General features: G+C 40.2%; 1 protein-coding gene across 5 annotated transcripts in view; it reads left to right on the top strand.

Annotated features, from left to right (window-relative positions):
- The window catches only part of Scfd2 (sec1 family domain containing 2), a 545,604-nt gene that overhangs the window by 488,634 nt on the left and 33,459 nt on the right, over positions 1–23,511 (top strand). For 2 of the 5 annotated variants that reach the window (XM_087187635.1, XM_004849721.4), the window contains exons 6-7: positions 12,022–12,167; positions 22,313–22,447. In XM_087187635.1, the coding sequence (XP_087043761.1) occupies positions 12,022–12,167; positions 22,313–22,447 (281 nt within the window). The other 3 variants (XM_087187637.1, XM_087187639.1, XM_087187636.1) reach the window with 3 other exon arrangements.

Genomic DNA, 23,511 nt, shown 5'->3' with positions numbered 1-23,511 from the left:
TAGTTTATCATCTGCTCAAGAAAATCAGTGCTGTTGCTTTACAGCACATTTGGTCTGATTCAATTCGTCTCTATAGCCTCAATTTCTCTATTCATTTATTTAAGGAATATTTACTGGGTGTCTTCTATGGGTCAGGCACTGTGCCAGGGACAAACAGTAAGTCGAGGAAAGTCCAGAGTCCCTGCCCCTACTAGAATTTATCCCCACACCTCCTAACCCTTTCCTCCTTTGTCTCTTGAGCAACAACTATAGGCTTCAGGCTAAGAGATTCAGAACACCGAGGAGAATTCAACCAACCAGGGGGATTTATATGGGCAGGAGCCAGGGCACAGAGTTATGGAGGGGCTTCAGGAAGTGGTGCCTCTGGGAGTGCCTACCTGGCCTGGGTCCTTTGTGGCCCCATTCTGATATTTCTGGCTCAGATTTTGTTAGGCCACATCATCCTCTCATCCAAATGATGTATATTTACTTCATCATTAACTCAAAACCTGCTGGTACCCCTGCCATGTAGAATAGCTCAAGGACTGTGCATTGAAGTTAGAAATTGGCTCCGTAGGACTTGAAGTCTGACAACATAGGTTATCATTTTTTTATATTAGAGGAATTTAAAATTATCACAACAAATCATTAGCTTGAGATTGATAACATAGATACAACTATCTGGGCAGTAAAATATAGAACCTCAGAAATATATATATATATTATATATTATATATTCCATTATAATAATAAGTCTAGCAAATATGTAAATATACATATATATTTTATATATTCTTAACCAGCTCTCATATGACCCAGCCACAAGAATAACTAATATTCTGTAACCTCCTATAAAACATAACCAACATCCAAACTCTGCTCCCGAGTGGTTCTAAAGCCATCTCTGTGTGCTTGTGAACATCTGCTCTTCTCAGTGAAGCTGTGTGCTTTGCAAGAGTCTTCTGTGTCTGTCCCCAAGCCTGCCTGTGTGACTTTACTTGCTACTAAATTGGAAATTTAATTAAGTGTCTGCACATACTGATGAAACATAAATTCAAATAGGAAACTTTTCAGTGACACACCTAATTGAATGCTTTTGAAAGACTTGATAACGATGAATCATTTTTTTAAAATGCTTTGTATTAGATGAGAACAAGGTAACTGAAAAAAATTGAAGAAAAAAAACGACACTAAGGTCTAGACGAATCCTGCCTTCCATTTGTGCTGCAGGTATCTTTACCTTCTGGTTCCACTTTAAATGGACTACGTAGTACACTGCAAATCCTTTGGTACATAATGATTTGTTAAGAAAAAAGATAATACTAAAAAAAAAAAAAAAAGACTTTGGCCTCCCATCAAAGGATCAGTGAATGAGAGCTTATTTATGTTTTAACTTAAAACAAAAATCACATACATATGTACTGTATTTATATGTAATGACTGGATGAAGGAGTAGATGGGTGAGTGGATATAGACATGATTGACTTTTCTTGATCCCTTCTTTAAATGACTTTTCCCAATTTCCTGTCCATCCCTTCCATACTTGAAAACAAGGTTTCTGCTTCCATTTACCTTTTGCATATTCCAGGACCAGAGCACCTTCCCCAAGAGTCATTTTATGTCGTCACATCATTGGAAGATTTCAGATGTAATGGCACTTGCTAAGGTTTATTTGGTGTTTATTTTGTTTAGTTTTCTTTTCATTTGCCAAATATTTATTGAGGGCCCTGACCAAAGATTCCCTTTTAAAATTAATTGTTTTAGAAGAGAGAAAAGGCATTGTCAGACTGCTGGATGGATGAAAGAGGTCATGACCTCCCAGTGCTCTGCCCTCTCTGGCTGCGTCAAGCCCTCAAGCAGACCTTTTCTCTAAATGCCCCATACAGAGAGCCTCCTGCTGCTTGAGACTTGTGAGAGGCAGGAGGATGGGGTCAAACAGGGAAATGGGCCTGCTGCTATCAACTTTACGTCACTAGAAGACTAAGAAGACCAGCCTTGCACCAGATGAGAAAATGGCCTCTTGATCAGGCTTAGAGTATATTTTTTGACCCTGACTTTTCCCAAACAGATATCAGGGAACTGGAGGCCCTTTAGAATTACAAGGAAGCTGGACACATACCTGTAATCTTAGCTACTTGTCTGAAGCAGGATTACAATTTAAAGAGACTGTCTCAAAATGGAAAAAAATTTTTTAAAGGTCTGGGATGTAGCTTAGTGCTGTCTGGGTTCAATCCCTACTATCAGAAAAACAAAACAAAACAAAATAAAAACCTGTCAGGAGAATAATATCAGTAAATGACAGGCTTTTCAAATCCTGTTTTGGCTCTGCTCCCTTGCTCTTCTGCACATGTGGGCACACAAGTGACATACTTTATGTTTGATTCATACTAAAGTGTGTGTGTGCACACACAAGTGTGCATGTGTTGAAGCCCTTAGATTAAGGACAGCTCGAGTCAAGACTGATGCAGCCTATACAAGATGCTTTATTTTCTTGAATACCTAAGGATAAAAACCAAACCTGTAGAAACCAGGTTTTCTGAAATCTCAAGAACCAGAAAGTTCCAAGCCTACTTCAAACAAGCTCCAAACAGAAGAAAGAGCCAACTGGAGGAAGAAGTGCAGCTTCATTCTAGCTATTCCAGGAGGATTGTTAAGCTGTTCAGCCTTGTCTTCTTTTAACATGGTTATGGCTGGAAATGTGGGTCCCTATAGTGTACAGAGCCCTGGAATCCACTGATCTCCCTCTGCTGAAGTGCAGGCACATGAGTAAGGAGAGAAAGCTGAGAAGGGAACAGAGGGAGGGTGGCATGACACAGGAGCCCTATGTTGTTGCTCCAAGGAGTAACTGGAGCCCTGCCCAAGAGATCCACAGGCCCTCCAGAAAAAGAAATTGCAGGGCATGAGTCATCTCGCCATTTTAGAAGAAAGGAGGGCTGGGAGATAGGGGTGGCCTCCCTTATCAAGAGGTAGATAACTAAAGTGCACAGACTGTGCTAGGATCAGCTTTTGGTTTATTATCTATTTAACTAAGTGAATTAAATGAGAATTGACTGGAACTGTACACTTACAGCTCTTTTACAAAATGCTGTTATCTTGCTTGTGAGCTGCCTTAATGGAACAGGCTGTCAGGGCCTTATTAGAAGTAACTGAATACAGCACCTTATAGAGCAGATTCAAAGGAGCCTGTGCAGTCAGGCCTGGGAAATCTCACACCTTGTGTGCCCAAAGGAGATGGGCCTCCTCTGGCTGCAAACCACTGTTAGTCTCTACCCCAGGGGGATACCCAGGTCTTCCCTGGAAGAAAGTCTACTCCCTCCTTTTTAAAAGGATTTCTGCAATTTAAAGGTGAATTATGTGTATTATTGATTTTTTTTCTTTTGTACATGTGGTGTTACACATGAAAGACAGCAGATTGGCGTGATTAACAACTACTTTTGGGATGAGACTGCAAGGATTGGAATCTTAGTTCTACCATTTACTAGTGAAATAACTTTGTATTATTTCTCTATGGGTTAGTTTCTCCATCTGCAAAATGGGAATGATAATAGTACCAACCATGTTGGATTTTCTGATGGTTAAGATATGTATAAACTTCTTAGAATAGTTCCTGGCATAGAGTGAGAAGTACTCAGAGATTATAGGGATTACTGTTATGACAGGAAATAACTTGTCCTATTTAATAACTCTTTTTTTAGAAGGAAAGGGGTTTATTTAGCTTACAGTTCAAAGAGATTTCAGTCCATAATTGGCTGGCTCCAAGGCAGGGATGCCAAATAGGTATTGCAGAGGGGAAATAACATAGTGCACACAAGGTAGCAAAGATAACAATAGAGGCAACAGTTCATGGTGGACAACAGGAGAACCTAATAGTGTCTTTCTGTTCCTTTTATCTCATCCAGACTACCAGATTAGGGCAGTGCTAAACCACTCACTGACATGTAGTGGTTTAGTAATCACAGCCCTTAATCCTAGCATCACACATTCCAGATTCAGCTACCTCTGACTGAATGAGGCTTTGGGGGGGACATCTAGACCCAAACCATTACATTCTGCCTGAACCTCTAAATACTCATGTACATTCCTTTATGCAAAAAGCATTTAGTCTATCTCTAAGAGTTGCTAAAGTCCTAATAGTTTCAGCATTACTGAAAAGCCTAAATCCAAAGTCTTCTCTGAGATTTAAAGCAAACTCTTAGCTACAAGCCCCTGTACAAATGAAAAGAAAGTTAAACACTTCCAACATTCAATGGCACAAGTAAACATTACCATTTGGAAAGGTACAAATAGGGGGATACAAAGGAATGGGACCAAGGCAAGTCCAAAATCCAACAGAGCAAACATTAAGTCCTATAGTTCTATTTACAGCATCTGAGGCAGCCTGTGGCTAGTTGAGAACTCCAAAGGGGTTGGCTGGCTCTGCCCCCACAGCACTTCTGGTGGTTGTACCTCCTATGACTTCCCTCTTGGGCTGGCTCTGCTCCCTCCTTGCAGTTTTCCTTGGACAATTCACATCCCTGACTTCTCCAAACTTCTGGGGTCTCCACTTCACCTTTGGCTTCACACTCAGTTTCACACACTGCCCTCTCAGGGTCTCCCAGGCCTTCTTCTGAAATCTGAGTGGAAGCCTTCCTGACCCCACAACTCTTGCATTCTGCATAGACCTAAAACCAGTGCCTTGTGGATGATGCCAAGGTCTGCTGCCAGCTGGAGCAATAGTAGCCAGTCTTCCCTCCCTCTTGACTATAGGGGTCCAGTGCCTATGAACCAAATCCTGAAGAACAACTTTCCTAAGCCACCATTTTGGAACAACTTCCCTAGGCTGCTGCCATTCTGGAACATCGTACTCTGGGGATTTCTTCTCAAAGCAAAGTCTTCCACCTTTGCACTTTTGAGGCAGCAAAGGGTGGAGTCCTGCTGATTCTACTGATGCACTTAGGTCATCTTTTCTATTCTCCTGTCCCTTATCAGCAATTGAGATCTGCTCTGCTCTATCTTTGCAGGCCACAACTATACTGGAGTTTCCTTTCTGGCCAAACTCACAATGTTTCAAATCATTCTGCTGAGCTTTTTTGCTCTTGATTCTCAACATAGATCCTACTAAAAGCCCCCAACAGCAGCCATGCCACTTCCTCAGTATTTGATTGCCTTCAGATTTCTTCTGCAAGATTAATTAGTCCATTGCCCCTAATTTCAGTCTCAGGGCATGAAAATCTCTGGACATGAACAAAATGTAGACAAACTTTCTGCCAAGATATAACACACATCATCTGGAGTCCAACAACCAATGCATTCTTCTTCCCAGCAGAAACTTCCTGAGCCTGGTCTTTACTGGCTTTCTGGGCTTCTGAGTTCTGACCAGAATCTCCCGTACTGAACAGTCTAAGGTGTTTCAGCTCTACTTCTGTAGCCAGCATCTCCAAACTTTTCTTAACTCTTCCCTGTCTCACAAGCCAGTTCCAAAGGCTCTTGACCCACATGGCCAGGTAATGTCACAGCAATGACCCCACTTCTCTGCTATCAAATTTCTGTGTTAGTTACTTTTCTCTCATTGCTGAGACAAAATATCTGACATACAAAGTTAGAGGCGACGGGGTTTATTTAGCTTACAGTTCGTAGAGTTTCAGTCCATAATCAGCTGGTTCCAAGACACGGATGACAAACAAGTATTGCAGAGGGAAAACAACATGCCATGCACAAGGTAGCAAAGGTAACAACAGAGGCAACAGTTCATGGAGGTGGAATACTGCAAAAAGCAACAAGAGGCCCATTTAATAACTTTTATCTCCACATCCCTCTCATCTGCTGAGTGTAACATATGAACTTGGGATAAGCTGCATTCATGGATGAGACTTGGAATGGCAGGAGGCAGTGTGCATGGAGTGTACTCAGGTCAGCAAGCAGAGGCACATTTGGAGCCCTAGCTGGGCTGGAAATGGTCCTGTGTGATCTTGCATGACTCCTTTATCTTCTCTGATCCCTATTTCTGGAGTTCATGTGTTTGACTTTCATGATAGGGTCTGGGTAAACCAATGTAAATACGTTTTTAGTGAAGATTAGAGAGATTATAAAACCTCAAAGCAAGTGTTCTGGGATGTTTGTGTTTTGGGGACAGCAGATAAAGGAGACTCTTTTTTTATTTATATATATGTTTATTGGTACATTTTAGGTATAAAATACATTTACATTTATCATTGGGTGTTTGTACCAGAACATGATGTAGCTTAGTTTTTATTTTTTCTCCCATTACCTGTGCACCCTTTACCCCCTCCAGCCTTCCCTATTTACACAGTTTGATTCCATTTTTTTTTCTTTCTCATAATTTTTCCTTTCCCTTCTTTCCTTTTCCCTTCCCCTCCCACCATCTCCTAACCATTGGACCTTTTCTTATTTCAAATTATCAATTATTCATTTTAATCGTTTTCATCCTTATTTACACTTTCAATTTCTCACACTAGAGAAACTATTCGGTATTTACACATGTGTGTCCTATTTATTTCACTTAAGAGTGTGGCCTCAATATGCATCCATTTAGCTATAAATGTCTCTAGTTTCTCATTCTTTATCGCTGAGTAGTACTCCGTTTTATAGAAAAACCACATCTTCTTTATCCAGTCTCCAGTCGATGGGCACTTGGGCTGTTTCCAAGCTTTAGCTATTACAAACTGTGCTGCTATAAACATAGGTGCACATATATCACTGTGGTATGATTCTTTTAATTCTTTGAGGAAGATTCCCAGTAGGGGAATAGCTGGGTCAAATGGGACCTCTAGTCCTAGTTCTTTGAGGTATCTCCATACTGATTTCCACAGTGGTTGCACCAATCTACATTCCCACCAACAATGGAGAAGTGTTCCTTTCTCTCCACACCCCTGCCAGCATTTGTTATTTGTTGATTTCTTGATAGCAGCCAATCTTTGTGGGGTGAGGTGGAATCTCAGTGTTGTTTTCATCTGCATCTCTCAAATGACCAGTGATGTTGAACATTTTTCATATATTTAATTGCTGTTTTTACTTTTTTGTCTGAGAAATGTCTGTTCATTTCGGATGCCCATTTTTGAATTGGGTCTTTAAATTTGAAGGGTCTGATTTTTTTCAGTTCTTTGTATAGTCTCGATACAAAGATAATGTCATAATGTAATGTAATGTAATAGCAGTCCTTTGTCTGAGGTACAGCTGCTAAATATTTCTTCCCACATTGTAGGTTGTCTCTTAGCTCTGTTGGTGGCTTCTCTTGCAGTGCAGAAGCTTTTTAATACGATGAGATCCCAGCTGTTGATTCTTTGTGCTAGATCCCGTGCTACTGAAGATTTGTTCATAAAGTCTTTTCCTATGCCAGTGTCATCAAGAGTTCTACCTAACTTATCTTCCAGCAAGTTTAGTGTTTCTGGCTTAATATTTAGATGTTTAATCCACTTTGATCTTAGTTTAGTGCGCAGTGATAGGTATGGGTCTAGTTTTAATCTTTGGCAGGTTGAAATCCAGTTTTTCCAACACCATTTATTAAATAGGCTATCTTTCCTCCAGTGAGGGTGGTTTGCTCCTTTGGCAAAGATTAGGTGGCTGAGTATGTCTGGAGTTGTTTCTGCATCGTCTAATCTATTCCACTAAGGAGACTCATTTTAATCAGACAAATTGGAGAGGACAAGTGGTTTGGACAGAAGTTGCCTTTGTACAGTTGGTTTAAATGATGGACACAGTTGACTATTTTTTGGGAGAGTTTTATCATTATTTGTGAATTTAGGACATTCTGTTTTCCCTTTAGCATGTATTAGCATTCTTATTTTAGCAGTCTTTTTTTTTTGTACCGGGGATCGAACTCGGGTCCTTGTGCTTGTGCAGCAGGCAGCAAAACCACTGAGCTAAATCCCGGGCCCCAGAAGTTTTATTTTCTTGTTGGATTTACTTAAGTTCAATTTACCAGTACTTACAAGCAAAACAACTGCTCTACAATTGACCTTAATTTTTGCAATTACATAGCTTTCACTTAATTTTGATGTATAATCCACAAATACTATATGTAGTCTAGAACTTTCAGTAAATAATCCTTAGTCTAGTAAATGATTCTGTTACATTCAACCTAATGGAGGAATACCATACTCCTCACTTTTCAAAAATTTAAAATAGACCATATGGAAAATTAGATGAATTTTTCAATTCTAGAGAAAATGAATTACTATAAATAAAAAATATTAGTCTATTAGTTAGGCTCTTTTGGAGGAATTAAACACTTTGAATGGTACTAGACCTATGTCTTTCTCCTTGTTTTTGTGCCTTTTTCTATTTTAATAAGTAATGTATAATTAAAACTTCTAGATAGATATAATTTCTCACATCTCCAATGGTTCTGTCTGAGAATTTAAGTAAAGAACTCTCATGAATAATGAGAAGCCATACTCTTCCATGATTTCTTGTGACTGATTGCTGCTTAAAGCACAAGCTGTTGGGTCTCAGCTAGAACTACAGCACAGAGAGCAAGCATGCTGTGAGGTCATTCAATGCTCTGTACCTTTGGAACTGCACCTTTCTTGGTTGTAAGCCTCTAAGAATCAGGAGGAAGTATAGACATGCTCCTCTGCAAACTACACATTTTCTCCTTTCCACAAAGCTTGGCTTTGTATTCCAAGGAGTTCCTGTGAACTCCTTAAATTCTCTCCATCAATTCCTTTTTGCCCCAACAATCCATGGATCCCAGATATGCAGAATCTACTGAACACCAAGATTTCTCTCACTGGATGGACCTTCCTGTGGTCAAATGTGAGTTGTCCCCAAAGGTGCTGGAAGCTTGGTCCCAATGTGGTGATGGGAGAGGTCGTAAAACCTTAAAGAGGTGAGGCCTAGTGAAAGGTGACTAGGTCACTGGGTACACTGCCTTTGGAAGGAGAGAATACTTGTTTCACAAGCAAGTTGTTGTAAAAGGAACAGGATGGGCTGCTCTCCACTCTCTGGCTTCCTGTCTCGCCATGTGGTCTTTCCCTTTCCTGCTCCTGCTGTGATGTCATCTGCCATATTGTGACTATCAAAGGCCCATTTACCAAAGGTTGAACAGATGAGTCCTCCCAGTCTTTGATTTTCAGCCACAAAAACTGTAAGTTAAGTAGTTACTCAGACTCAGGTATTTTATTATAATAAGAGAAAATGTAATAAAATAACCACACGTTGATTTTTCTTCTCTCTTTTTAGTAACAGTGAGCCTGACATTTCTGGCAACCAGTAGATAGAGGATTTTACCCACCCTTTAAGATTTATTACCAATAATTTTATGCAGTAATTAAGAATATGGGCACAGCTACTCACAAACTGTATTACGGCACCTGATGCAGTTGGGTTCTGTGGAATACTTCTGTGTATGTTAAATACAGTCCCTTTTAGGTTAAGATTGTTTGAATCTACCTCTCTTCCCTGAAAACAGTTTCTCTAATTATCAAAACCAACAAGTGTCTCCTCACTTCATACCCACTAGGATAACTATAATCAAGAAAATAGGTACTAAACCTGAATGAGTATGTGGTGAAATGGAAACCATCTTACACTGCTAGTGGGAATATAAAACAGGACAGCCAATTTAGAAAACAGTCTGCCAATATTTCAAAAAGTTAAGTACAGGGGCTGGGGATGTAGCTCAGTGGTTCTGCTGCCTGCCTCACAAGCACAAGGACCAGAGTTTGATCCCCGGTACCAAAAAGAAAAAGTTAAGTACAAATTTGCCATATGATCCAGTAATTCTTCTAGGCATATACCCAAGAGAAGTAAAAATGTATATCCACACAAAAACTTGTACATGAAAAGCTAGCAGCATTCTTCACTGTTCAGAAACAACCCAGATGATGGGTAGATACATAAAATATCATGTATTCATACAATGGAATATTAGTAGGCAATAAAAAGAAATGAAGTCCTGGTAAATGTTGCAACTTGGATAAACCCTGAAAACATGATAAATATTAGAAGTCAGTCACAAAAGACAATATATTTTGTGATTCCATTTATGTGAAATGTCCAGAATCAGTAAATTGATAGAGACCTAAAGCAAACTAGTAGTTTCCAGGAGTAAGGGTGGCGAAAACTAGAAGTGACTGCTGACAGGTATGAGGTTTCTTATTTGGATGATAAAAGGTGTTCTAAAATTGATTGCAGGGTGATGGTTGTGCAACTCTGTGAATACACTAATGGCTATTGGATTCTACATGTTAAATGGGGAATACATAGTATATGAGATACATGTTAGTAAAGTTGCTACCAAAAAAGGAAGAGGAGGAGGAGGACAAGATGACAGGCTGCCTGTGTTTGGTCACTGTGGAATCTCGTGTGTCCTGAGACAGGAGTTTGGGTGCAATCACTGCATTTGGAAAACCACAGTAAGGAAGGAGGGCAGTGAGACAGGAGAGGAAGGAAAGCTGATAAAGCTCAGATTAATGAATGAGCAGCTGTCATGGGCAGCTGGGGCCCAGTCCTGCTGAGGCCCCTCAGAAAGGCTGTGGGAGACCACAACTCACAATTGCCACCCAGAGGATAAGAAAATGGGGCTATTTCTCTAATTATGGACTTCCCAGCCTACCCCATAAACAGGCCACACATGCTCCTATAACCAGAGAAAATCCCCAGGAAAGAAGAGCTAGAGACAGAAACAAGAGAAAAAGAAACAAAGACAGAAACCAAGATAAAGAGAAAGGCTTGTGGGTACGTGGAGTAGAAAGCAGTCAGAGTACCCAAAAGCTGTTCACCAACCCTACAGGTGACGCTCAGGGTGACAGTGGATATATACAGGGCCTTGATAAAGTCTGCTTAAGAGTGTGACTTAACCTGCATCTCAGTCCCTCATTCTTAAAATGGAGAAAATAATAGCTCCTACCTTACCAGGGTGATGTAAGAAGTAAGGAGTTAACACTTCTGATGTATGAAGTATGATCAAACAATATAATGAATGTGTAAAAAAATTTTTTAAATTAATCTCCCTCAAAATACCCTCCCCCTTGCTTCAAACACACGTATTCAATCATTCTTGGCACTTTCTGAAGCAGTTCTGAAAGTTCTCTTTGTGCATGTCCTTAGTTGTGTTGTCATAGCTGCTGCAATGTCTTGAATCAAAACATTTACCTTTATGGTCATATTGAAGACAAAAAGACACATGGTGCCAGATCCAGTGAATAAGGTAGATGAGGACACTTTATAATGTGTTTACGTGTCTGCTTTCTCATTGGATGGCACTCAGCAGCAGGATTTACTGTATTTTTTTAATCACACCTCATAAAGACATTCATGGAAGTATTTGAACCAAGGGTAAGTATCCTGAGGGGGTTAATGGCAATGTGCCTTTTACTGTGATAAATTTTTAAAATTTAAACATTTACCATATATTTTGATCACACCTACTACATAAGAGTCAAGAAAACACGTTTAATCTTTTTCGGTTTTTAAACTTTGATCTTATCCTTGATCATTTTTCAGAATGAGCTTTCTAGAAAATAGAGAAGTTCCATCTAATTCAAAAAGCAAAAGAATGATTGCCAAGAATAATGTTCTTGTTTAGGCCCTTTTGGATTTTATCAGCTCTGAATGGCTGCCTTTGAAGATAGGCCATGTGCCTTGTTACCACATCAGACAAGGTGCTCATCCCAGTAAGTTCTTCCATTGGAGCATCTTTCTCCACCTTGCTTTCCTACTTTATGAAAATTGGTGGGATTCAAGCAAGGGAATTTCGTTGTAGCAGTCTCATGTTTTCCTTGTGCCTCTGCATATTTTCCCAAAGCAGTGTTATGAGATTTGTAACTTCTAGGGAGCTTTCTTTCTATGAACCTTCTGTAGTCTATGGATGAAAGTCTGTTGCTGAGGTCCCAGGCAATTTGAGTCCTGCTTATGTCAAAAGCATGTATATTGTTATATTTCATTGCTCATAGATGAATGAAACAACCACACTGGTAAATATCCAAGGAGAAATAAGATTAAAAGAAATTGCCACCTGTGTTACATCGAGCTCAAGATGTCATAAGGAAAACTTACTTTAAATATTTTCTCACCTAAGAAAATACCTTTGGATTGTTTCAGGATGTGACTCTGCAACTAACCTGACATTTCACAAATCCAAAATTGCTGTGGATGAACTCTTTTCTTCTCTTTGGGATATTGCTGGAGCTCGGAGTCTCATGAAAGAGTTTAAGTCTGTGTATGTTCCTGGAAATCATACCCACCAGGTGAGTCCATGGGTTCTAAAGCATCTGTCTAATCTGTTGTACTTTTTGGATTCAGAGACTATATCTACAGGGTACATTTCCATTTAACCTCTCTAATAGAAGGTTTGTTCTAGATGAACTCAATTCCCTTTTAGTTCAGAGTTTGGGGTTCCACTAAATCTAAAAGGCTCTCAATTCATGTGTTCCTTAGCCTTGATGCAGCAGGATGAGCACTAAATTGGAAGTCACCTACTGCTTTATAGCTATGGTGATTCCTTAGCTTTAAGCAAGTCCTTTGCTTCTTTGGGAACCAGTTATTTCAAGTACTAAATGATGGACTAGCCTTAGATGACCCACCAGGTTCTAGATCTAAGCAGTCCATAAACATTCTGATCCATCAGAGGAATTAAAGTACCTAATGATACCAAGGCAAGGAAAACACAAATTTGTGACAGTGAAAACATTTATTATTAAAATTCCCCCACTGTTTTCTAAGGATAGTTACCAATAATGTTTTGGCCATTGAAGAGGAAGATGATATGAAAATCCAAGATTGCAGGGGTGAGTGCTGTAGAAAGCTCAAAGGGGAGAATGTATAGAAATACAAAGGGAAACTTAAGAAGAGAAGAAAGGCTGGAGCCATGGAGACTGAGGAGTCTCTGTTGAACAAAGTTAGAGATAGGACTAAGGTTCCTTGTGGCCAAAAATGAACTCCCAGGGAAGAACAGATGTTTCTGGTAGAAAAGATCACTAAGTTTAGCTGTAGGATTCTTCTCTAGCTCTCCGTGAAATCTTTAGTAAAATTTACTCCAATTGCTAGGGTTTTGCTTTCTTTTGATCTTTTGGATGGTGCTGAGGGTGGAAACCAAGGCTTTACATGTGCTAGGTAAGTGTTGGGCCTCTAAACCGCACCCCCAGCTCCTGTGAAAGCTCCTCAGAGAGCATAATGGGCTATTAGTGGGGAGTATGACAGAGTGACAAGCTCAGCTTCAGGGTGCTGGCTCTTGGGTGAAGGGGTAGATAACCCACTACAGTCCAGCAAAATCCCAATTCTTTTTTTTTTTTTCCTCCTGTATATTCCTATAGTAGCTGATGCTTGAAGAGCACTTCTGCAGTTTTTCCTTGGATTCTCAGAACAAGTAAACCGGAGAGATATTACTTGGAGATCCAGGAAGGTCAAGTGACTTGTCATAGGCACACACTGGACAGAGGCAGATGCTAGGTCCTTGAGACCAACACAAAACCTCTTCCTCCCAAGTACATGGTTTTCATGGAGGTTCTAGAAGTATTGCTTAATGGCCATCTGAAATCACCCACCAAGAACCATAGAAACTGACACTCGACTTAGAAATGTAAAGATTCCCATGCTTTTTTCAAAGATCTGAGGATATCACTGCCACAAAATATGGATAAACATCATTCCGATAAATAATTATACACAATTTTATTGTTTTTTAAAAAATCAACAATCTTAAATACTGTGGCATGGATAGGTTCCAAAAAACATGATGAAATTTAGACCAAAGAATGTCTAAGTTCAACAAGTGGTTGCTATCGTTGGCAAAGAGAAAATAAACGTTGAATTTAATGAGGTCTCTCCCATTATTTGACTGTCATGTGACTGATATGGCTACTTTCACATTAACATGTATTAGCTATAAAGCTTGAGCATTATAAGGACAAAGATGAGCTTCTAAACTTAACTCCCTGCTGGTAGCACTGTCATCCAGACCTCAGAACCCTGTCTTACAGTTGTGGCCTTTGGAAAATGAAGCCTCCCTTTTTGCATCTGTTTCCTCTTAGAGCAAGTCAGTAATATCAAAACACTCACCAAAGACCCTAAATGTCAGTGAACAGGAAATGGGGAGGGGGGTCGGATAATGTGTTTGTGTTGCAGAGGTTAAATAAACAATGATACATACATATAGTGAAATCATGTGCAGCCATAAAATGAATGGGCTGGAGCTACATACACTGGGAAGGACTGCATTTGAATCCTTGTTTCAAGGACTGCTTCTTGTGGAACACCAGCTACAACAGTGATAAATCATTCTGCAAAGCATTATTCTATTTAAAAAATTTCTATATATATAATAAAACGTATATATGAGCTGGGCACGATGGTGTAATCTCAGCTACTCAGATGGGTGAAATAGAAGGATTGCAGTTTTGAGGCCAGCATGGGCAATTTAACAATACCCTAACTCAAAAAAAAGGGAAAGAGAGAAAGGAAGGAAGGGAGGGAGAGAGAGAGAGGAAATATATGAGTGTATATGTCTAATAAATCTTTAAAACTTTAGGAAAGTTTATATAATGACCTGTGGAGTATGGGAAGAGTTATATGGGCAAGGAAGAACACTGACTTCTTGTTTTATATTTACATATTTTCAATTAGTCCTCAGAGGACAGGGATCCTGATCTGTTTTTTTCACTGCCAAATCCCCAGTGTCTACAGAGGAATCTTTTGCACAGTAGATGTTTAATAAATATTTGTTAGGTGTATTTTCATTGTAATACATGTATCTTTATGGATCAGAGAATATATTGGAATACAAATGGGAACGTACTACTGGTATAAACTGGAGTCAGAGTCCACCTGTGTCTGGTTTTAATGGTAGAACTTGGCTAGATGTTATAGTTTGAATCTCAAATGTCCCCCTAAAAGCTCATGTGTTGTAGGCTTGGTTCCCAGCCGATGGTACTACCAGGTAGAGAGAGAAACTTTAGTAGATGGAGCCTTTGGTAGATGAGGAAGTGGGTCATTAGGGGTGTGCCCTCGAAGGACATATTGTATCCCTAGCCCCTTCCTCCTCTCTTTCTTTGCTTCCTTTCCACCATGAGATGAGCAGCTTTCCTCTGCCACACACTTCCACCGTGATGTCCTGCCTCACCACAGGCCCAAAAGCAACAGGGCTAAGTGACCATGGACTGAAACTTCAGAAGCATTGAACCAAAATAAACTTGTGCTGCTTTAAGTTTATTTATTTTATTTTATTTTTGGCTTTGGTACCGGGGATCGAACTTGGGACCTTGTGCTTGCGAGGCAGGCAGTGGAACCACTGAGCTAAATCCCCGGCCCAAAATTTATTTCATATAGTTTTAGAAAAGTCTTTTTTTTTTTGGTACCAGAGATCGAACTCAGGTCCTTGCGCTTGCACAGCAGGTGACAAAACCACTGAGCTAATGCTTTAAGTTTATTTCTCTCAAGTATTTTGTTGCAGTGATTAAAAACTGACTAGTAAATCGGACCCTTGTATTAGTCAGCTTTTCTATTGCTTAGACTAAATACCAGATACCCACAACTTAAAGGAGGAAATCATTTGTTTGGCTCACAGTTTCAGAGATTTCAGACCATGATTGGCTGGCTCCAAGATAGGAACATCATGGCAGAAGAGTTTAGTGGAGCAAAGCTCCTCAGGTTATGGACCCAGGAAGCAGAGCAGGGAGATGGGACAAATGACCAGATATAGCACCCAAGGTCACTCCTCCACACCCAGACACACTCAGAATTGTGTTCCACCATAGATGCCAAGCCAACCAAGTTGACATAATCAAGCTTAATTATCACAGCAGTTTTCTATTTATCCCCTCGTGATGTGTCCTCAGCCCCGTGGCTCCAGGAAAAAATTATGCTTCTATCTAGTACCATGATGTCTTTACACAAGATCTAGTTGGAAAACCCTGTGCTCCTCACAGCACCCAGGAAAGCACTGCCCCTGGTCTAGCCCTGGTTTCTAGTCCAGGTCCATTGTGTGCTGTGTTCTCGGCTCTCTACCTCTCTTATTCTCTGCCTCTGCACTTGCTCAGTGTAGATCTCAGGTTTAGCTTGATGCCTGCCCCTAGTGAGCACATGGGTGGATGGATGCTGGGCTATGGGTCTTATCCAGAATGACATTGCACACAGTCTTGATTCTTAGTTAGAAGGAGGTTGGAAGGGAAGTTAACAGCAGATTTTGGAACCGGGCTGTCTGGGTTCATAGGCCAGCTGTGCCCCCTACGAACTGTGTGACTTTAAGCAACTCACTTCACCTGTCTGTGCCTGGTTCCATATCTGTGAGAAGGAGCTGATAATAATAGCTCTCTCACAAAGATGCTCTAGTAATTTGGTGAGTAACTACACATAAAACTCTTAGGCCAGCATCTGACACGCAAACAGTACTATGTGAATATTTGTGGTGATAGCTATAGGAAAAATGAAGAACAGAGAGGCTTTCTCTTTGTCTTTTCTTGCAGAATTCCATCTTTCCCTTTGCCAGGATGTGGGCTACATACAAGGACAGTCTTCCCAAGCTGAATGTCCTATGACTGCTGGCTATGGTGAAAGGTTTAGTGCTGATACCACTTTTGTGACAGGGTTGTGCTTGGGGATTGGCCCTGTTGACCGTGTCTGTGCAGTAGGGCTTCATGTCCATCATTTCTTTTGGCATATGTCCCAATTTCACGGGGTGGGAAAGTGTAGAGACTCCTTTATTGGTGCCATGGTGTTTGATGCACTGCTGCTCCTCAGCTGCGGCATCAGGAGAATATTAGCCATGTCTTGGGACAAGGACCTCATGAGGCCTTCCAGACAAAATGTCATCTTGCTCTTGCATGATGGGCTTTGCACAAGTTTCCAGGACAGAGCTGTACTGGTGAGACCTCTGCACAGATGCGAGTGTGCTGAACAAGAGCATCCAGACTCAGCAGTGCCTAAGCAAGCTTGATTCATCTTGTGCTAGGTGGAAAATGGCTCTCTGAAGAGTATTTAGGCCCAATCTCTTTAGTCAGCACTCCCCGACCCTGGCCACCAGCTGTTTATATGCTGGGGTAGTCTCTATTCCTCTTCCTGATTCTGTCTCCTGAAGGAATGAATGTGGGATAGACAGGACTGAACTGAGGGCCAAGAAGAATGGTATGATCCTGAAGCCTAATTCTGACTGACTATGTGAACTCAAGAAAATTCATTAATATCTTTGGCCTTTGGTTTCCTCATATTGAAGTTGAAGGAACAGACTTCATTCGATTTTTTTAAATTATCTGCTCTGAATTAGAAGGATGGGTGGGTTGATGAATGGACAAATGAAACATTTCTAAATCTGTAACCAAACTATTTCTTTTTAAAAAATGAAAGAAGGAAAATATTATTCATAGTATGGCAAAAAAATAAAAATAAATAAGGCATAAAATAGTCAAAGTCACAAGCAGTTTTAAACAGATGTTTTTCTGTGCTGCTTTTGGACTAAAACACCCTGCCTGTAGAAGCCTTGGGGTTTTTTTTATTTTTTTTTAATAATTTGGTGTTTAGAGGCAGAGGCACGGGAAAGGAAGAAGCAAGCATATTCAGGAGTAGGACTGACTCCCCGCTCCCCCTGCACCGGTCAGGAACAGCAGTGTCAGCACCCTGCTTGATGGGATGGAGCTATGGCAGCAATCTAGGTTTCCTTGGAAACTGGTAAACTGGGCCATCCCTAAAGTGCGCCAGATTCTGGAAGGTGCTAGAGTTAGGCCAGTATGTATACATCAGAACCTGCTGCCGTACTTGGTACCCATCCTCAGGAGCAGGGGTTCAGGCAATAAAACTCCTCTAGTCACAGCCACACCTTAGCTCCCCCACAAAAAGGTCAAGCCAATGACATAGATATGAGTATTTTCTTTTTCATATTCTGTTTAAATACAGTTTAAGGCCCAATTTCTCTTGAAAAGATACTGCTCATTTAAAGAAGGTGGGGAAAGACAATTTCCTACACAAGATCAATTTTGTGAAACTTTGACTATTTCATGTGTAGCAACAGTCAGCCTCCTGAGACCACAGATCAGGCCACATTACAACATTCATGATCATTGCTCACTTTTGCCCTTGTCAGCCCCTTCCTCTATAAAAATAAAGTATATTAAAACATAAGTGATACAACTATATTGGTATAAAGGTAAAAATAGTAATATTTCATATCAAAATATTGCTTTGACATTTTTCCTTCTGATATTAAAAAAGTACTAGGCATTTTCATGAGCCCCCTAAAAGTAATACGGGCCCAAGGTCCTGTGTGTCTTCCACCTGATGGACAAGCTGGCTATGTGTCTTATCAGTCTGCCCAGGACAGGCACATGGCTCACCCTTAGAGGAGTACCAGGGACCCATGGAACATGAAGCAGTCACACAGCTGTCAAGGAGCTATCCGACTAGGTCCTGAGCAGTGAGAGAACAGGATTCACTCCAGTTGGGTACAGGATTGCCCTGGCTTAAAACCCTCATATGGGAGCTGATTTCTGGGCTGCAACTCCATGAGCCCATTTCAGTGTTTCTCCAAGGGACATGCCCAGCTGTTATTAAAGAGTCATCATACTCAAGCACAAACCTCTAGCTCTCTGTAGAACATTTGCGTTACTTCCAGTCTAACACAACTTTCCGAGCAGGGGTCATTTTTGTCATCCTCACTCTTGCCTGGCTACCTGATTTGACATTCTTTCTTTATCAGTTTCCAGGGCAATAGAACTAGAAAGTTAACCAAAGGTCAATTTTCTATACAGAAGAGGAAAAAGATTTATTAATCCTTTTCCTCTTAAGCGACATACCAATTATTAAGAAAGTAATCATATTTCTATTTCTATTTCAATTTAACAAAGCTTCTGTAGCAGAGACAATGCTATGTGTTCCCCAAGCTCCCATTTCCTTTTCCTCCTGGTCACACAGGTAAACCACATTTTCCAGATTCCCTTGCGGTCAGTATGGATTTGGGATACATCCTGGTAAGTGAACTCTGGGTAGAAGAGACACATTTTTCAGAGCAGGCTCATAAAATCTCTCTGGAAATCCTCATACTCTCTACTCTCTGTCATCATCCCCTGACGAGGTGCAAGGTCTGTGGTGTGAGATTTCAATGCCCTAGGGACAGTGGAGTCACTCAGTGGCAAGAACCTGGGTCTCTGAATGATTGTTAGAACTCAGGTCTGCTGCTATAATTCATACTGGATGGTCATGATATAAACAAGAAAAAAATGAGCAGCGAGAAAAACAAAGAACAATGTTTCTGAGTTTGTAATTCCTCTCTTTCCCTCTCTCCCCCCCCCCCCGCCCCGCCACACACAATAAAAGGTGAACTGACAGGGAGTATTTGATTTGGAAAATATTATTATTATGATTGACCATGTTGAGGCACAAGACTGATCTCCTCTTGGTCCTACCATATGAGAAAATCTTTGGGTTGGGTTCCAGAGAAACAACACCTGTCTACCGTGTCCCCTTCTGCATGATCCTTCACTAAGAAGTAGGTAGCTCCTGGCCAAGTGGAAAAGTCCATGACAGTCAGGGCTCTTGTCTAAGAGCCATTGCCAAAGCATTTATTCCAATCAGATTTCAGTGGTGTGATTTGGGACACAAAACAATACAAACTAAGTGTCTAAGAAGAGGGAGCCAATGCTCTCATCATTAAAACCTTAACTGGATAAAAATGAAATGGATTTGCTAAGAAGGCATAAGATATTCTAATTTGTGTCTGAGAATGTCTAACCCAAATTGTACTCTTTTAAATAACATTAGTCATTTTATACTTAGTTGTTTTAATTGAGAATTTAGAGCATTTTTTCTGATACCTTATCTGACACAATCAATTTCTCTTTAATAATATTCCAGTATTTAGTATGCTTTTGGCTACAAGTAAAAATAGAAAAAATAAACTTCAAATGGCTTAAACAAGAAAGATAATGTATTGGATCCAATAGCAAAAGTCCAAAAGAAGGTCAGCTTCTAATTGGTGAGAGAGGCCATTGTCAGGCCACACTGCAGGAAGAGCCACCAAGGTAGGCAGGAGCAAGTTCCCACCTGCTCCTCTTGCCTTCCAGACCTGCTCCAATGCCCCTGCCTGGAGAGTCTAACTAGTTGGCAAAGCACACATGTACTCACAATTTGTAAAATTGAAATCCATCACCACAGAACTGAGTCCAGAAGGGAGGATTTAGAGCCACTCATGGTGGTACACACCTGTAATCCCAGAATTTGGGAGGCTGAGGCCTGAGGATTGTGAGTTTGAGGCCAACTTGGGGTACATAGTGAGACCCTGTGAAACTCTGTCTTAAAAACAATAAGGAAGGAAGGGAGGGAGGGAGGGAGGGAGGGAGAGGGGAGGAAAGGGAAGGGAAGGGAAGGGAAAGGAGGGAAAGGAAGGTGAGGGAAAGAGAGAGAGAGGGAGGGAGGAAGGAAAGAAGGAAGAAAGGAAAGAAGAGTGGGTTTTGCGTGGGCAAACAATAGCTCATACTCTATAGAAACATGCTAGTTACAAGTTGTTGTCAGACGAGAATGCAACTAAAAAAAGGTAAGAAATGAGTATTACAGGGGTTGTCAAACAGTTAATAAAAACATTCCTGTTATTTTCTTGATTATATGATATGTTTGCCATCCATTACTTTTTAAATATTATCATTTATTTCCTTACTATAAATAAATGTTCACTACCTTAAAAAATTAAAATAAAAAAGATTTCCAACCTTCCCCAATAACACACAGTAATCACAAACTCTCAAAAAGGAAGGTGTTAAGGGAAAAGCACTTCTAAATCTCTGCTCACTTCCCAAGGAAGCCTATTTTCAGTGGGCCTATTCTCCTGGTGCATCATTCTCCAGGGTTTAGCTGAAAGTGCAGAGAGAGAGGAAGGGAGAGAGAGAAAGAGAATCCCTGTTGCCCCTAATTCCTCCATACCTCCTTCTCTCAGACTAAGTTTTTTGCCAGTCTGATGAGTTTTTTTTTTAATCTCTTGGTATTGTTTTCATTCGAATTTCTCTTATCATGAGCAGGTTGATCCATACCTTTAAAAAATTTTCTTGTCTTATCAATGTTCCTGTTCAGAGCTTATCCTTCATGTCATTAATCATGAAATTGCTGGGTGCATAGTGGTCTGTTTGACTAATAAACATGAAAAAAGTAGAACCCTCTGCAGAGCAGATGCTATTTCTCCCTACATAGCATCCCTAAGGAAGATACCAGCTATAGTCCTAATGGATAGTCATTTTTATATTGATAGTCATTTTTTATATTTATCCTAATGGATAGTCATTTTTATACCTTGCTTTATTTCTAAGATATTTCAAAAGAACTGAAATAAAAGAAAATAAGTTAAAAATGCCTATAAGAAAAGCAGGATGAAAACAAGGATGAGGTCGATACACTAAATATCCATGGCCATGGCTATAGGAAACTCACATATTTGACCAATGCAAAGAGAAAAATAGAGTTCAAGACAGCCTGCATCTCAGAAGTGCCTTAATAGAACCTGGCTTTTCCTGGATGATCATAGATCATACAAAATAGTGATACAGAGGGTATGTTAAGAGAAGACAGTCCTTCTTCCTCCACTCTGCATGCTTCAGATGTGAGCAGAGCAGCAAAGGCAGCAATGGGACCCAGTAGAAGGTGGCTCCATTCATGAGAAGGAGAGATACAAGAACTTCCAGCAAAAACTTAAGGAAAGTGGAGAGAAATAAGTTCAGAAAATGCAGCATTCAGTGAGACAGCAGCCTCCAAATACAACCTAAATCGGGATGGGCTATTCAGGTCAGAGAAAAGGAAGGCACTTAGCACCATTTTATCAAGCTGTAGGAGTTGCTGTAAACTAACATCGCCCTAATTCCACTGAAATTCCTATACTGTCCTGTGGCCTGCTTTCTTCTCTAACCTCACTCAGATTCCTTTTGTCATCTAAGCTTCTTTTTCTGGCCAAGTCTTATTTGGAGTTGAGCTCTGTAGAGAAAAGAGGGATTGCTGTAAGCCTGGATGTTGACAGCACATTGTAAGTAAACATTCAAGTTCCTACAGAGGGGAGCATAATTCCAAGCATGTTTAGGAAAAACTGCCTGCCATCTTCATGTTTATATGAAATGGCAGGACTTTACTTTCCAACATGTTTCATGCATAAAATTGTCACTTTAAATCTAGTGAGCAGCTACCCATACTGTGGTTTAAGCTGTGAGGAGAGATATTTGATTAGAAGGGAATATGAGAGACAGTAAATAATGCTAGAGCATTGGGGTGAAAGTTTATTTTAAAAACTCGATATTGTTTTATTTTCCTTCACACACACAAAGTCACAGCTTAATATCAAAATTAGCTTTCTTTCTTTTGATGCAAATAAACTATCCTTTCTCCAGTCAAATCAAACAAGTGTTTTTAGTTATAGCATAATATTTTATCTTTCCAGGCATCCTATAAGCCATTGTTGAAGCAGGTTGTGGAGGAAATATTTAATCCTGAGAAGCCAGATCCTGTTGATATTGAACACATGTCTTCAGGCCTCACTGATCTCCTTAAAACTGGATTTAGCAGGTTTATGAAAGTAAGTAACCGTGAAGAGGTAATCCTGAGTGTAATAACATTCCCTTTGCTGGCCATGAAAATGCTGGCATCCCGTCACCTTGACCAGTGCCATACAGATAAAGGTTGGTATTTGGGCTCGTCTAAAATCATATAACCTTTGGGTTATAAGCAGCCTGGACTTGCAGGCTGATGCAACTTCTTCTGCCCTGAGCACTGTGATCTTTTCTGGCCAAGATGTACAATCTAAGAAGGAAGACACAAGACTTCCAGGAGAGCACCACGGGAAACTTTTCTTATGGGCCATGGTTTCCACTTAACATGAGTCATTTTGCTGTTCACCAGGCTTATTAACAGTCCTTTGGTCTTGTTTATGAAAAAATAAAACAAAATTTCATAACCAAATAATAACAGAATAGCAGGTGTTATTACACTGTGTATCATTATCTTCAAAGTAGTTAATCAGAGAACAAGACATAAACCAAAGAGTCTTACAAAAAAAGAAACAGATAATAACACTAGGACTTACTATGTAGGATAATAAGCAACCTATGATTAACATCACCCCATAACCCATTAGGAAATGACTTTTCTTGTGGTTCAGCAGACTCCTAGGTGACAAGTGCGAGAATTTCTCTGGCCTATATCTGGGATGGGTCAAAATGACTACACAGCACTTGAAGTGGGAGTGAAAGAGGGAAAAGAACACAATCAGGATCTATTTTTAACCCACTGTAAAGTTTCTAAATTTAAAAGGATCTAAACAAGACTACAGGCTGACCTCCCAGGCTATGCCAGGATTTCAATGGTAATAACTCTTGCAAATAACAGAATGTTTTGCCAGCTTCAAAGAGACTATGAAATCATTAATTAATCTAGATAGGAGATCTGGCCTTTAAGAGTTCAATAAATGCATATTCCAAGAAAACTGCACCACTCCAAAAACCAGAGAGAAGACAGATGCCAGACAATGGCATCTGGAGCCGACATGCTGGACTCTGTTCTCTTCTCGATAACCAGCAACTTCTGTTCCAATGCCTGGCTGGTATATCTTCCTTCTTCTTTATTTTTTCCTAATAAAGCAAT

Source organism: Heterocephalus glaber, unplaced genomic scaffold, assembly GCF_053883595.1.
Source record: "Heterocephalus glaber isolate CG9 unplaced genomic scaffold, H.glaber_assembly_v1.0 deba00001509, whole genome shotgun sequence".
Taxonomy (NCBI): domain Eukaryota; kingdom Metazoa; phylum Chordata; class Mammalia; order Rodentia; family Bathyergidae; genus Heterocephalus; species Heterocephalus glaber.
Note: the sequence above shows the minus strand (reverse complement) of the source record. Positions and strands in the feature narration are given on the sequence as shown.